We start from the raw sequence: 15,715 nt of genomic DNA, 5'->3' as shown, positions 1-15,715 counted from the left end.
CGATCTGATCATATGAATCAGTTTTCTTCTGTGCTGTACAACGTTTCCCTATTCCCTGTTAGATATACCTATAACGACCTCGTTAAGTGTACAGGTGAATCAGTGTGTTTTTATGATATGAATCAGGCTGTCATCTGTGTTGTCGCAACTCTCCCCATGTCCCTATTCCCTGTTAGATATACCTGTGGCAACCTCGTTAAGTGTACAGGTGAATCAGCACACCTGTTTCCCCAGAATGTCATCAGTGCAGGGAATCTCGCAGAGCCGGCTGTTACCGACACTGTTGACAGGTTGGGTTTACTGGGTGTTGGCAATAGGACTTGTGTCTAGCTGTGTGTTGTTACGTCTCAATGGGTCTTATGTTGACTCTGTCTTATCAGAATTAACAAGGGAGATAATTGAGCAGTGGTGAAGGTCTCTGACCCAGCCAATCAACTGTCACAGAAGCCTATTATGAAACATGTCTAATCTCTGTTCTCCCGTTTCAGTCTGATCTTTATTACTCTCATTTATTGAAAATACATCACAGTATAATTTTCTGAAAAAGACTTATTTTGGAGATCTTATAGATTGTACTAAAGGATTTGTGAAATATTAATTGGAATGATTATTACTGATGATAAAAAAAATTCTAACCATGAAAACAGAGGAACAGCCTTACAGTGAAGGTCACCAATCCATAGTAATGGTTTATTGGGGAAGTTGAGTACCAGGCTCTAGGTCCATAGTAGATGCATCTAAAGCATGGTTACTGAATTATATGATCTGATGTTTTTGTCATAGTACCGCCTACTTCAAGTTTGTGTATTGTGATGCAGGTGTATGTGCAAAAGGGCCATGGAATGGATTTTTGTTCACAGGGGTGGAAATAACTTTAAAATTGCTAGTGTACTCCGGAACAGTGGCACATGTAAAATCACTTGCCCTGATAATTTTTCCACTATACCAGCCGTTTTCTTGTTGATTTTTTAAAATAAACAACATAAATAACATTGGAAAGTCAACTGGACACTGGTACAGTGTGATATACAAATTTGCTTGCCTGACAGAAATAAACACTGGACTCGGGCATCGGGCAATGGGTTATTTCCACCCCTGATTCATTGTGCTGACCGCCTTGGTTCAATCCCACAATGTGTGAAACCAATTCTTGGTGTCCACTGCTATGATATTATGGAAATATTACTAAAAGTGGCCTAAAAGTACTTCATTCGCTCACTTGCTCACTCAACCACTCAACCACTCATGCAACCACTCACTCATTCAACCATTCACTCAACCAGCTAGAAGACACCCACTCACCCCACACACCCACACACCTACTCCATCAACACCTGATCCTTTGATCTTACTTTCTCGTGTGATTAAGGTTTGTATCAAGTTCTGTGCAATGTTACGCACATGAGATTATTCCATTACCTGATTGATTAACCATGCCCTAATATTAGCTAAAGTATATCTCGGTCAGTCACTCACTGGTATTGTTAGTGGGTCTTTGTTACAGCTGAATCCAATATTTCACCTGATTAAACTTGGGAAAGGTCTCACTTACTGGTATAGACGTAGCTGGTCTAGAGTAGCTGTGGGGCCTGAAGCATTACTGAGTCTTATCCTGTCTCAGCATAGACTGACATTGTTGCATCATGGGTATAAATATGGCATTGCCATGGTGATCAGTGTGTCCACTCCACTCATGATTGCAAGTTTATCAAGGAGAAGTACTGGTAGTGACGCCTCGCCACGCCTCGCCACGCCACGCCACGCCACGCCACGCCACGCCACGCCACGCCACGCCAACGCCACGCCAACGCCACGTGCCAACGCACCACATGCTATTCCACATCAAACACCACACCAAACCACACACATCTCTCACACTACGCCACACCACACCACACCATATCATACAGACCACACATCACACCACACACACTTTGCTATTCAATAACCTTGAACATCATTTCAGTTCCACTTATCATGATAATGCCTGTTTTCCTTTCCAAGAAATTCTTTCTTTGTGGATTGTGATCAAAAGCCATCTGATGGGGTCCGATAGAAGATCTAATCAATATGCAGAACCACCGTGACATGAGAATATTGATGCTTCATGCCATAGAAATTGGTTTCTTTAGAAATAGCCCACACTAATAGCTTCAGTGATTGCTGAGTGTGCTTAATTAGGAAAATATACACAACAAGGAATGTACAGACATCGTGATACACCTTCACCAACTGTTGTTGTAAGGAAATTAGTAGCAATTAAATTACGTCAATTCTTGGCCTGCTTCTCCATTGTGATGAAGACGTTATCAGAAACAGGTTTCTCCATGTTCTGTTATGCCCTCCTCTTCATTAATACAGTATCAACACGATCAGTCACTTTTCTATAAAGGATTCAATTTCAGAACAATGTTCCACGATTCCAACACACACCCAGTTTAATCCATTGTCAGTGAGGAGGTATACAATCCATAACTACCGCAGAAACAAGTGATGTGTAAACATCATCACACAGCTAAAAAAAATGTAATGTTCATGATCGATCGCGAGATGGCAGACATGTTATGACTTGTTTGCACGAGGATGTCCTGTTGTTGCTGCAGCTCTGCCGCTACTCGGACACCTGTTTGTGGCCAGCCTTCAAACATAGCCAGCCATCAGGACTGTTGGTCTGTATTAGTCTGGTCAATACGGACATGCAGACCCTGTATTTGATGCTGGATCGAGTGATGATCCAGTGATGATCCAGAGATGATCCAGTGATGATCCTCAGTTATTGTCCAGTTGAGCTTTGGCATGACCAGTCAAAGGCTGGCATGCACCTCTGAATACCTTAAAGCCCATCATCTGAATATAATGTCCATCATCATGGTGATAGTGCCCATATTGTATGTTGTCTGGATTGTAAGCCTGGCTGTCTATGTTGGTCCTTATAGTAACCAACCAATCCTCATTGAAGCCCCATGGTGACAATTGGCCTGTTTCAGTGATTAAATCTTATCAATATATATGCATATCATCTGTACTTTATATCATTTGATTCATGATAAGTGTAAGACTATGTAATTTGTACCACACAATCCATTGAGTGAGTTTAGTTTTACGCTGCAGTCAGCAATATTCCAGCTATATGGCGGCGGTCTGTAAATAATCGAGTCTGGGCCAGACAATCCAGCGATCAACAGAATGAGCATCGATCTACTCAACTGGGAACCGATGACATGTGTCAACCAAGTCAGCGAGCCTGACCACCCAATCCCGTTAGTCGCCTCTTACGACAAGCATGGCTTACTGAAGATCAATATTCTAACCTGGACCTTCACGGGTCACACAATCCAGTGATTGACACCATGACATCTTCCATGCCAAGGGGATGTGATGACCTCTGGGTCTGGTTAGTTACCTCTTACAACAAGTCTGGGTTGATGAAGACCGATTTTGACATGAATCTTCACCAAAGACATCGCTGTAGGTGTGAAAGGTGTATGTAGGTGTGTGTGTTATTCGACCTTGCAAACATTAACTTGTTACAATATCAATATACTCCAGTAAGCTTCAGCCATGATTGTATTGGTCTCATTGAGATATACCACTGGCTTGAACCTAACAACAGTTTACAATAACATATTGCTGTCTATTCCAATAAAACCCTGTTCACGAGCTCTAAGACCCCATTAACAATGAGTTGAGCCAACCTGTGTTGTATCAATGTAAGGAGATTTACACAGTCTTACACCCTGATCTGAAGTGATCGTGGTACACTTAATTAACCCCACCTGCTATTATTAAGAAAATCTTATGACTAAATAAAAATTAACATACTTCTACCAACCTAATTTAAGGTGCAAACTGTAAGTGTTTTAAGTTACTCTGTGTTTGCTAAAACATGAGGTCATGAATATCTATGTACCATACACAGGTAACTAATCTTGTTCTTCCAAAGAGCTGCAAGTCTTATAAATACAACAAAAGCAAATATGTCTGTCTCACAGCCCATAAACAGCATTACTTTCCCTTCAACTCAGCCTTTCTTCAAAGCTCAAACTGAAGCAAGTCTAGATTTCCTCATTTTGAATCGCCAATCTCCAATCACATGAGAGCTCTTCTTTAATTTAGGGGCGGTGGGGTAGCCTAGTGGTTAAAGCGTTGGCTCGTCACGCCGAAGACCCGGGTTCGATTCCCCACATGGGCACAATGTGTTAAGCCCATTTCTGGTGTCCCCCGCCGTGATGTAGCTGGAATATTGCTAAAAGCAGCGTAAAACTAAACTCAGTCAGTCAGTCAGTCTTCTTTAATTTAAAAGGAATTAGGTGTTTCATCAAAGCTATATATATTCAGAGACTAAACAGTATTCTAAAATATACCCTACCTATACTTTTTTTAGCGTGTATCGGAACAACAGCATTATTTATATTTGGCCTATAGAGATGTCTTGAAAACAGTTTGGGGGCGGTGGGGTAGTCTAGTGGTTAAAGCCGTTGGCTCGTCATGCCGAAGACCCGGGTTCGAATCCCCACATGGGTACAATGAGTGAAGCCCATTTCTGGTGTCTCCCGCCGTGATATTGCTGGAATATTGCTAAAAGCGGCGTAAAACCAAACTCAGTCAGTCAGTCAGTGAAAACAGTTTGAGTACCTGCCAATCAATTAAGTCAGGGAAGCTGCATGTTGTTGTCTAAAGGCATGCTCTGTCGCTGATCACAAGATAGCAGGATTAAGTATTGATGCCAAGCATGTGGAGACTGCTGCTGTACCGTGACCTTTCGGATGTCAACTTGTCAAGATAGCCATCTGTCAATCTGGTTGTAGCATACCACAAATTAGATAAATTAGCATTATCATGTTTATAGGGAAGTAGCTCCGGTTATCGCAGCTGTAGGTCAAATGTTCCCACCTGACCTTTGGTTTTCCCCTTGCGGAGTACTGATAATGTTTGTGGAATATGCTTATTCAGCAAATTTCCTTTGTTCGTCAGTCAAATAGATTCACATGAAAGTGAAAGTAGGTGTGGTCAGAATTGATTTTGCTTTGCATTTATAAATAATGAATATGAATGTGCTGTAGACTCACTTGCCGGGTCATGTATTTTGTATTTGGTGTTTTTAGTCTTTTACATAGCAATAAGTTGTCCCACATTGTGTGTTTTACAATTTTGTTTGTTGTGTAATGCCACACTCAGCAATATTCCAGCTACATGATGGCAGCCTGTTGTTAAACAAGTCTGGACCAGACAATCCAGTGATGGAAATAGTCAGCATCTGTGTATGTTGGGATAAGTGATGATGTACATCAACCACACCCATGAATTTCTGGGTTATAACTTATAATTAGTCTTCAGTAACCCGTGCTTGTCGTATGAGGCGACTAACGGGATCGGGTGGTAGTCTCGCTGACTTGGTTGACACATGTCATCGTATCCCATTTGCGCAGATCAGTCATCACTGGATTGTCTGGTCCAGACTAGATTATTTACAGACCACCGCCATATAGTTGGAATATTGCTGAGTGGGGTGTTAAACAACAAAGCAACCAACATCAACCAAGTCAGCATCCCATTAGTCAGCTCTCAGGATAAGCTGGAGACGAGTTCTTACCATGATATTCATGGGTTATTTTATAAAATGTTTGGTCACAGAAGATGTAGCATTTGTCAGATGGGTCATATGTGGAACAATTTGCTCCAGAGCCACTTTACAATGATCAGGAGGTCGCAATATTTGACCATGTCAGCAGTGTTTCAGTGTATCCAGACATCACGGATTAATGATGATGCTATCAACCACTTTCCATCAGCACATCTCACCTTAACCTACCAAAAGATGTTAAAATATGGTACTTGTTGGTCCCTGCCTGGCACTCGGCATTAATGGGTACAACAAGGACGGGTCGGCTCGGAGTCAGTATAATGTGTCTGAGTGGGGTATTCATGCTTCACTGCGGCATGGTATCTCAGTGAGCTAGCACTATAAAACCGTTTTACGTCTGGACTAGTACAAGCAGCCACACATACACACGCATGCACGTCGTCATATGAGCGAAATATTCTTAAGTGTGTCGTTAAACCCTGCCTCACCTCACCTCACCTCACCTCACCTCACCATAACAATCATGTATTAAAATGGCAAATATTAATACAAAGTGAAGAAAAAAGGAAAACAATTGCACTATGTTCAATATGGCCAACTTATAAACTTGGTGAGCAAGTCAAATTAAAATCTCAAGGTTGGTAGATAAGAAATAAAGTAAACATGTCATTTTATATTATTCTTAACCTCTAAGCTATCTGAGCTTTCACATTATGAGTCTTGATTTATCTTGTCCCCCTTCCACATTCAGGGGACTGCAAAATATAGTGCTTTTCAGATTTGATTTGTTTTGGAGTTGAAAAAGCAATTCTGTGAAAATATTAAGTTTCTGCACAAATGTAAAATATATGCAAACTAAAGTAAACCTGAAAGATTGAATCAGTAAATGTGAACATGGCCGTAGATAATGGTAGTACATTCAGAGGCAAAACATAAGGAAAATGAATTTAGCACCGAAACTGAGATATATATTATCAAGGATTGCTATGAAACCTGTTAAATCTTGACACCTAAGAGTAAATATGAGCATACTCAGTTACTGCAGCAGAGAGGAAGTGCCCTGGCTTTTGATGTAGATGCCAGACGGAAGGGAGACGCTAGGGACTTTAGTCAAGTAGAGGGATGCTCATGACTTCCAACTGATGGAGATAGAAGATCTGGATTGGGCACAGATAGTCAAGCTATGGACTTCAATATTTGAATGTTGTGATGGAAATACTTTATATTGAAGTAACTGTTTGAAATGGCTTCCCTCTGCAGCTTTAGAACTTTGTCTTGTTTAAAGACTTGACATTCTTTTGCTGTGGTGCTGTATGTTTCCTGATTTTAGGTTGGTGTGTTTCAGAAACTTTTGGCATCAGGTGTGTCAATCAGTGATAGTCTGTGTAATACGGTTTGAAACAGCTTTTGATATTGTTATGCTAGGTTATGATTCAGATACTATATTTGAAAGTGGTTATTTGATGTAGATTATGTTTATTTGAAGTAGATGGTATTTATTTGATGTAGTTATCTCTTCTGAGATAAGATAATCCCAATGGTGGAACAGTTAGAGTGAGGACAGACCGATCCTGATGTCCATATCGTGTAATTTATCTAGCCTACATGTATGTGTGCCACCATGGATGTAGGATGACTGTGTGCACAGAGCTACAGTTACTCGTTGCTGTAGCAGGTATTAATAATAAATGGACAGGAAGACATACAGGCCCTTACAAAAATAACTTATTAATCCAGTATGTTAGACATTATGGGCTTTTTGTAAATACAGACACTCTCTCATGGTTTCAGACTGTCGCTATGGTTTAGTGGATGGAGTGTCTGTTTGGGGGAGTTCAACGTTGGTTGTTTGATCCCCAAATGCATCAAGAGATGTTATAAGATGATACTTTTCTCTGTGCCCCATGTTTACATGCACTCATGTGAATTGATCTATAATTAGTCCTAGGCCAAATGTTAGAAAAGTCCCTATGTTTTAGGATCTCTCAGCAGCAGTAAAAGCGTTATAATTGGTATGACAACTCCCACCCTCCAGAGATTCTTGTCAATGTGGAACTAGACACAGAATGTATCAGGTTGCTGAAAACAAACACGGAACACACACACACACACACACACACACACACACACACACACACACACACACACACACACACACACACACACACACACACACACACACACACACACACACACACACACACACACACACACACACACACACACACACACACCTGTTGAAACAGTGTCCACATGTTCATAGACCAACTGCATGAGTATTAACCGCATGGTTTAATGGATGGTGACAAGCACTGGTGTTCAACATGATCAGGATATGCAGTATGGGTGATACAGCCGGGTGTATCATATTACCTGGTAATGATGTTATCTCTACATTTGGCCTAGGAATATAATTGCAATAACATGGCATTACGTCCCAGTTCACTGACCTCAGCCCCCCTTGAGGAAGGAAAGATGTTTATTTATAAATATAAAACTATTATTTTAGTCATAAAGGAATGGATGGATAACACAAAAACCTTTATTGAGTAATCTCATCATGAAGAGCTGAAAAACTGCTGAAGCAGCGTCAAGCTACACTCACTCACTCTCACTCACTCACTCACTCACTCACTCACCCATTCTCCCAAACCCACCCACCCACCACTCACTCACTCACCACACCCACCCACCCACCCACCCACCCACTCACTCACTCACTCACCCCCACCCACCCACCCACCCACTTACTCACTCACTCACTCACTCACTCACTCACTCACTCACTCACTCACTCACTCACTCACCCACCCACTTACTCACTCACTCACCCACCCACTCACTGAATAATCAGTCAGGATGTTCATTACTAAGCACAAAATCGTGACCGACCCAGAATTAAGGGAAGATGTCAAAAGCTTTGTAGCAGTATCAAGATGTTTAAACAGTTTGGTTCATATAGTGAGATCTATTGTTGGAAAAGTCAGCCTTACAGCCATCCATGCCGCCTATGTACTGATATAAGTAATGAATATAAACTGATTTATGACATGTACATAGCTATGCAAGTATATATAGCCACAAAGCACCCATGTGTGATCACACAAAGTAGATTCAAGTACCCAGATGTGCTGGTGAAAAATGTCACTTGACGTGCAGAAAAGAGGTGAGATGACAGTTAGTGGTGTCATCCAGTCCTTTCATTCTACAGCCAGGTGGGGATTCTCAGCATGGTTGGTTGGTTGGTTGTTTAACACTGCACTCAACAATATTCCAGCTATATGGTGGCGGTTTGTAAATAATCAAGTCTGGACCAGACAATACAGTGATTAATAGCATGAGCATCAATTGGGATACCATAACATGTGTCAACCAAGTCAGCGAGCCTGACCACCCAATCCAGTTAGCCGCCTCTTACTACAAGCATGGGTTACTGAAGATCAGTTCTAACCCTGATCTTCAAGGGTCCTCAGCAGGAAGAGTAGGTCCCCAGTGCCTTGTACATGTCAGAAGAGCTCACTCAGTAGGGATCAGGCAGTTACAGACATGGCTGAGCATCATGTTGTCCTGGTGTGGTAACCCTGGTTTTCTGACCAGATTTAATTATATCCACACACCATTGGGATCTCAGTTTACCAGTACGTCAGAATTTCTGATAACCTTTGACCAAATCTAACCAAGGATATAGAAGTACCCTTGGGATTCCTTTTTGGCTTCCTTGCTTTATTGTGAAAACACTAGTTCATATCTGCACATTGCCTCTCTACACTACCCTTTAGTCTGTCTCACAGTCCCTGAACCACATTAATTTCCCTACTGCCAAGCCCTCTCTGCAGTGCTAAACTCCTAAATAAAGCAAGTCTAGATTTCCTCAGGTTCTGAATCTCTGGTCTCCCTAGGGCTCCTTTTCAATATAAATGGGCTTGTTTGTTACTATCAAAATTATATATATTCAGAGACTAAGCCTTAGTCTACACTACCCTGTACATCACTTGATGATAACAGTGTTAGAGTCTACACCGATATGTCCCTCTTCAATGTAAATTAGCAAGTTGTTCATCCATATATCTCATCCTTACTTGGGATTTCATTGTTTCAATATTTAAAGTCAGTTTTCCACTGAGGGAACTTCCAATAGATTTGAATTTAGTCATTATGTATCAAAGTGTGCAAGCACCTTATAATTTAAGGCTACTAGCCCGAACAAAGCTCTTATCATCGTTTGTTGTTGACTTCAGTGTTGTTATAACACTAAAACCTTATTGAGCATCTACACTACATGGGGGGCGGTGGGGTAGCCTAATGGTTAAAGCATTGGCTCGTCACGCCGATGACCCGGGTTCGAATCCCCACATGGGCACAATGTGTGAAGCCCATTTCTGGTGTCCCCCGCCGTGATGTTGCTGGAATATTGCTAAAAGCGGCGTAAAAACCAAACTCAGTCAGTCTACACTACATGGACTGGACTGAAACCTGTGTCGATTCCAGGTAGAAATACAGGTTTCCAGCAACCTCTGGTGGTTCAGTGGCTGAAAGAGGTGACATAAGTGGATAGGATGGTTAGGCTCATTGGTTGATGGCTTGATGTAGACTTGCACAAGTCTCTAAGGTAATAATTTATAGTTTTAATGAAAATTTCTAATAATATAAGTAAAAAGAACACATTGACCCTATGACAGTCTGACGTCCTTGTACTGTCCGCTTATCTAGACATGGCTCTTTGAAGGATAAAATTACTATACATCCATGGAGCAAGACTAGCCTTGATGCTCGTGCTGTTGATTTTAGGATTGTCTTGTCCAGACAAGATTATTTACAATACGCTGTCATTTAACTAGTACATTGATGTTTGCTGCTTTAAACAACAAACAAACAAACAAACAAATAAAACTAGACCTAATTTTACTACTCTATGCACATTGTATACAAATGAAATAGGTATTGAAAAAGCCATGCATCGCCTGATATAATTAGACATTCCAGCAGAGAATCCCGCACGCCACATTAATGCCGTATTATGTCGACATACTTATTGCCATGCTGTCTAGCGATATTGTCATGCTGGTTGGTTGACATGCTCTCTTTCACCCAGCTGACATGAGTCACAGCCCCAGGTCATGTCAACGCATGCATAATTATATGTATTATACTGACAGATGATTGAGTGAGTGAGTGAGTTGGTTTTACGCCGCTTTTAGCAATATTCCAGCAATATCACAGCGGGGACACCAGAAATGGGCTTCACACATTGTACCCATGTGGGGAATCGAACCCGGGTCTTTGGCATGACGAGCGAACGCTTTAACCACTAGGCTACCCCATCACCCCACTGACGGATGAAGTCAGAAGCACTTGCATTTAAAGTTCTGAAAGTCAGTATTAGATTACATGGAGCACAATTAAATTTAATTGGTGTGGTTAGACAATAGTAGGCGAAATAGGTTGTTTGTATATACAGAAACGATCATCTAAAACACGAGGCTCAATTAAATTTATGACCTAGTTTATAACCACTTTCATTAAACTGATGAAATTGATGCAGTTTGATGAAATAATGAACAAACTGACTTCAAAATCTATAGCGTTTCATTAATGATTAATTGGTGTATAATAATAAGTCACTATCCTTCTGTGTTTCATGAATGTGTATGCAAAACAGTAGGAGTATATTTATTTACCTACCAAGTTCTCAGCTGCTAGGTATCAATATTTTGGATCGCATCATCGTACTATGGTGACCTAAAGACTGAACTCTTTACCTTCATCTTGGGCTGTAGTTTAGGCAATAGATGCTAGATCTGCAGTTGTTATGTGTGGGCTAAAGCAATGCATCATGGTCTGGAATGGTTCCCAAACACTGTTTTTTGTCATCAAAAGAACGCAATTAGTTGATTGTGTGTCATCATGCTCCGTTGATTCTGATGATGTTCATGATGTCGACCCCTTGACGAATATTTTCAGATATTTTGACCATGCATCGCTAACGATTTTTGTGAGTTTTTATGCAGCTTTAGCAATATTCCAGCAATATCCTGACAAACCACACCAGAAATAGGCTTCACTACTGTACCCATGTGGGGGTTCAAACCAGGCCTTCTTTGTGATAAGCAAACACTTCAATCACTAGGCTACCCAACCACCAGTAATTGTTAGTTAACTGTTCCATGCACCAACAGGGGGCGATGGCCCCGGGTAGCCTAGTGGTTAAAGCGTTCACTCATCATGCCGAGGGCCCGGGTTTGATTCCCCACATGGATTTCTGGTGTTCCCCGCCGTGATATTGCTGGAATATTGCTAAAAGCGCGTAAAACAGTACTCACTCGCCCATGCACCAACAGTACATCAATTTAGTCTATCCTCTCTAATGTAACAAATGTTTGGGTATCAGTGTAGAAGCAAGATCTCGTAATGAGTTGCTTTGTTCTCTAGGAGATAAATGTAGATAAGTTTTAAGTGTTTTCGTTAATTAAAGTATCACTTCATCTATCCTGGGGTTTCAGAATGACCTCCTCCATGTTTTGATGCTTCAGGAGTTTACTCCGGGACATACTTGACACTGGTTGTCCTCAGTGCTCATTCTCAGGCTGATATCGGTTTCCTAGTCTTGAATTGCATCTCCACTACAGAAAGGATTACTGTCATGAAAAAAACCCAGCATAAAACATTACTGGCTTCTATGTGTATCTCCGTTGTCCTCTGCTACCCTTTATTCACTATCATCACATTGTTAATCTTGTATACATTCTATGCTCTCTGTATCATTGGCTTCCACTGGCCTCCATGTTTCAGGGGTGGAAATAACTTTAAAATTGATAGTGTACTCCGGTACAGTGGCACATGTAAAGTCACTTGCCCTGATAATTTTTCCACTATACCGACCGTTTTCTTGCTGATTTTTTAAATAAACAACATAATTAACATTGGAAAGTCAACTGGACACCGGTACAATGTGATGTACAAATTTGCTTGCCCGACAGAAAAAAACACTGGACTCGGACGTCGGGCAATGGGTTATTTCCACCCCTGTGTTTATCCTTGTATTCCTGTTATCCCTTTATTTGTTAATATCACATTGTTATTCCGCCTTGTCTTGTTAATTAGTCTTCTTGTATATACAATGTATCACCTGTTCTCTCCCAGTACTAATCCTGTCAGGGACATTGGCCCCGCTAAAAGCCGACGTAAAACTCCAAATTTCGTTCGTTCCTGTACTATTCTTACTTGAAAACTATACAAGAACCTGTATCGAAACGTCGTGCTCTGGAATAAAAGAAGTTGTCATCCATATACTTAGCTTGTTCTATAAGAAAGGATTAGATTACTTCTTTGACTTTCATTGTCCAGTGTCTTTCATTGGATGTTAAATGGAAACTTGTGTGTTGTATTTGTCTTGAAATGGTATTTTTATTATCTATAACTACATAGTAGATACGTACTATTGCAACCTAATATAGATCTTTGCATGTGAAGAAACATTTCACATTCAATATTTTCTTTTTCATCACATTTTCTTCATGGAATGTACAGACGGATAAGACGGTTGATTTGTGGAACGCCAAAAAATTAAATTACTGTATTTAAAGCGTTCGCTCCTCACGCCGAAGACCCTGGTTTGATTCCCCACATGGGTACAATGTGTGAAGCCCATTTTCGGCGTCCCCCACCATGATATTGCTGGAATATAGCTAAAAGCAGCGTACAACTAAACTGAATCACTCACCAATAAGATTGCCCTGGACTGATTTTTATATGTGCCAAGTACTAGCCCCAATGCCCATGACAGTATGTATTTTCTTGTGTATATATTATAGGTATTCTAAAACAATAGAACAGTGTACAAGGGATATGTAACTGCCTAGTAACCATTATCAGAAATGTTTTAGTTTCTTCTCTTTCTTGCAGTCTCAGACAGCAACTTTTAACAAGGAATATAGTAAACAGTTTTGTACCAATAGAGAAGGTTGAAGGCTCATCCATATAACAAAAAATAAATTTGTCCACCTCCATTTAAAAGCTTTGAGTTCTTTAGCTGATTCAAACAACTGACCAGGGCCTTTCACAAAGCACTAAGGTGATTGTAAGTCACTAAGTTAACCTTAGTGCAATGTTAAAGAATGGGAGTTAAGGTTAACCTTAGTAAATGTTGCTTCGTGAAAGGAGCACCTGTTCTCTTTGTTGTAGTACGAAACTCATAAACTGTTACATGTGTCGTCATTGTTTTTTATATACACTAATCGTTTTTCTTTCATATCTGTTTCAATGCTGTAGAGGTTGTGGTTATTCTGGTACATGGCCACTGGATGCTATTGCTTTATATACACATATGATATACACCCATATTCCCCAGTTTTCGTGATACAACACAGTGGGAGGGAAGTAGAGATATCTTCCATAACTCTTGGCACTATCTTTTCAGGCGGAAGAACACGCTGATTCTGCGAACTCAACTGACAGTCAGGGTACATGCTATTATAGGTAAGTAGTCCACTGTTTTACTGATCTATAGTTTTCTCCACAGAAGTTAAACAACCCCAATTGTCTCACATTACAACAATTCTCCGTCATGGCTGGTGGGCGGTGCCTTCCAGTTGGGGGAGTTCTCTAGTTTAGAGAAGTAAATGATAGACAGTATGTCACTGCCCTTACTGGTCTGTTATAGACAATATGTTGCTCCTAAGTGGTATAGGGCGGTGGGGTAGCCTAGTGGTTAAAGCGTTGGCTCGTCACGCAGAAGACCCGGGTTCGAATCCCCACATGGGTACAATGCGTGAGGCCCATTTCTGGTGTCCCCCACCGTGATGTTGCTGGAATATTGCTAAAAGTGGCATAAAACCAAACTCAGTCAGTCAGTTTAAGTGGTATGTTACTACACTTCAACTTACTCATTCTCATTTCACAGGGATTGTCTCATCCTCAGGGCCGGTGGGGTAGCCTAGTGGTTAAAGCGTTGGCTCGTCACGTCGAAGACCCGGGTTCGATGCCCCACATGGGCACAATGTGTGAAGCCCATTTCTGGTGTCCCCAGCCGTGATATTGCTGAAATATTGCTAAAAGCGGCATAAAACTAAACTCAGTCAGTCAGTCAGTCTCATCCTCAGGAAAATGCTTACTTGTTGGTCACGGACATCTATTTTTGTTAGGACATGAATACAGGAAGGAAATGGTGTCATCAGATATTGTTGGAAATATGCTTGAAGTTTGGTGAAGTTTGGAATGACTAATAAAACGTGACACTTTCCTATAATGGAAGGGTGTGACTAAACAGTCTGCTCACAAAACTGAAATATTTTGACGATGAATATGTATGTTTGCAATTTTAATTAAACATGCTTTATAGTGTGAAAAACCTTCATAATATACAAACATCATACAGAAAGCAAAAATTATCATTTCACTGTTGTTACAAGCTTGATGAACAGTCATTGGTACTGGACTTCATGCTATTCATGTTCATTTTATATACAGAAATATAAAAGTGTGTAACCTGTGTTAGTGTTATAGACAAGAAATATAGTAGGGTGGTAAACAATGTATATTGGATCAGGGCCGGTGGGGTAGCCTAGTGGTTAAAGCGTTGGCTCGTCACGCCGAAGACCCGGGTTCGAATCCCCACATGGGTACAATGTGAGAAGCCCATTTCTGGTGTCCCCAGCCGTGATGTTGCGTAAAACCAAACTCAGTCAGTGAGTATATTGGATCAAGTCTTGTTTAAAAATGGACTTAGACTTTGACATGTGACCTTTCCCAGTCAGTAGAAATACATGTAGGAGTTTTGAGACAATCCCTTCCCTTTCAACTGTCATACTGTGTGAATAATAATTCAGATTCATGCTCTCACATAACATAGTCGTTTCAGATTTAAATCTCTGAGAAACTTCCCTGTAATTTCATTGGCTGAAGGTACTCAGCTAGATGGGAATAATTCATAAGTGGGAATTTGCGAAATATGACTTGGTCATACGTGACATTATTACCTGTAGTACAGGGGTGGTGGGGTGGCCTAGTGGTTAAAGCATTGGCTCGTCACGCCGAACACCCGGGTTTGATTCCCCACATGGGTACAATATGTGAAGCCCATTTCTGGTGTCCCTCGCCGTGATATTGCTGTAATATTGCTAAAAGCGGCATAAA

The 15,715-nt window shown here is 40.9% G+C and overlaps 1 protein-coding gene across 1 annotated transcript in view; it reads left to right on the top strand.

Moving 5' to 3' along the window:
* Nucleotides 1–15,715, top strand: part of LOC124259151 (FH1/FH2 domain-containing protein 3-like) — a 144,017-nt gene that overhangs the window by 86,977 nt on the left and 41,325 nt on the right. Inside the window, 1 exon segment of the mRNA XM_046693247.1 lies at nt 14,001–14,059. Within this exon segment, the coding sequence (XP_046549203.1) occupies nt 14,001–14,059 (59 nt within the window).

The sequence above is a fragment of the Haliotis rubra genome, unplaced genomic scaffold (assembly GCF_003918875.1).
Source record: "Haliotis rubra isolate DU_JTF1 unplaced genomic scaffold, ASM391887v1 Scf710, whole genome shotgun sequence".
Lineage (NCBI taxonomy): Eukaryota > Metazoa > Mollusca > Gastropoda > Lepetellida > Haliotidae > Haliotis > Haliotis rubra.
This window is presented reverse-complemented; position numbering and strand designations above follow the sequence as displayed.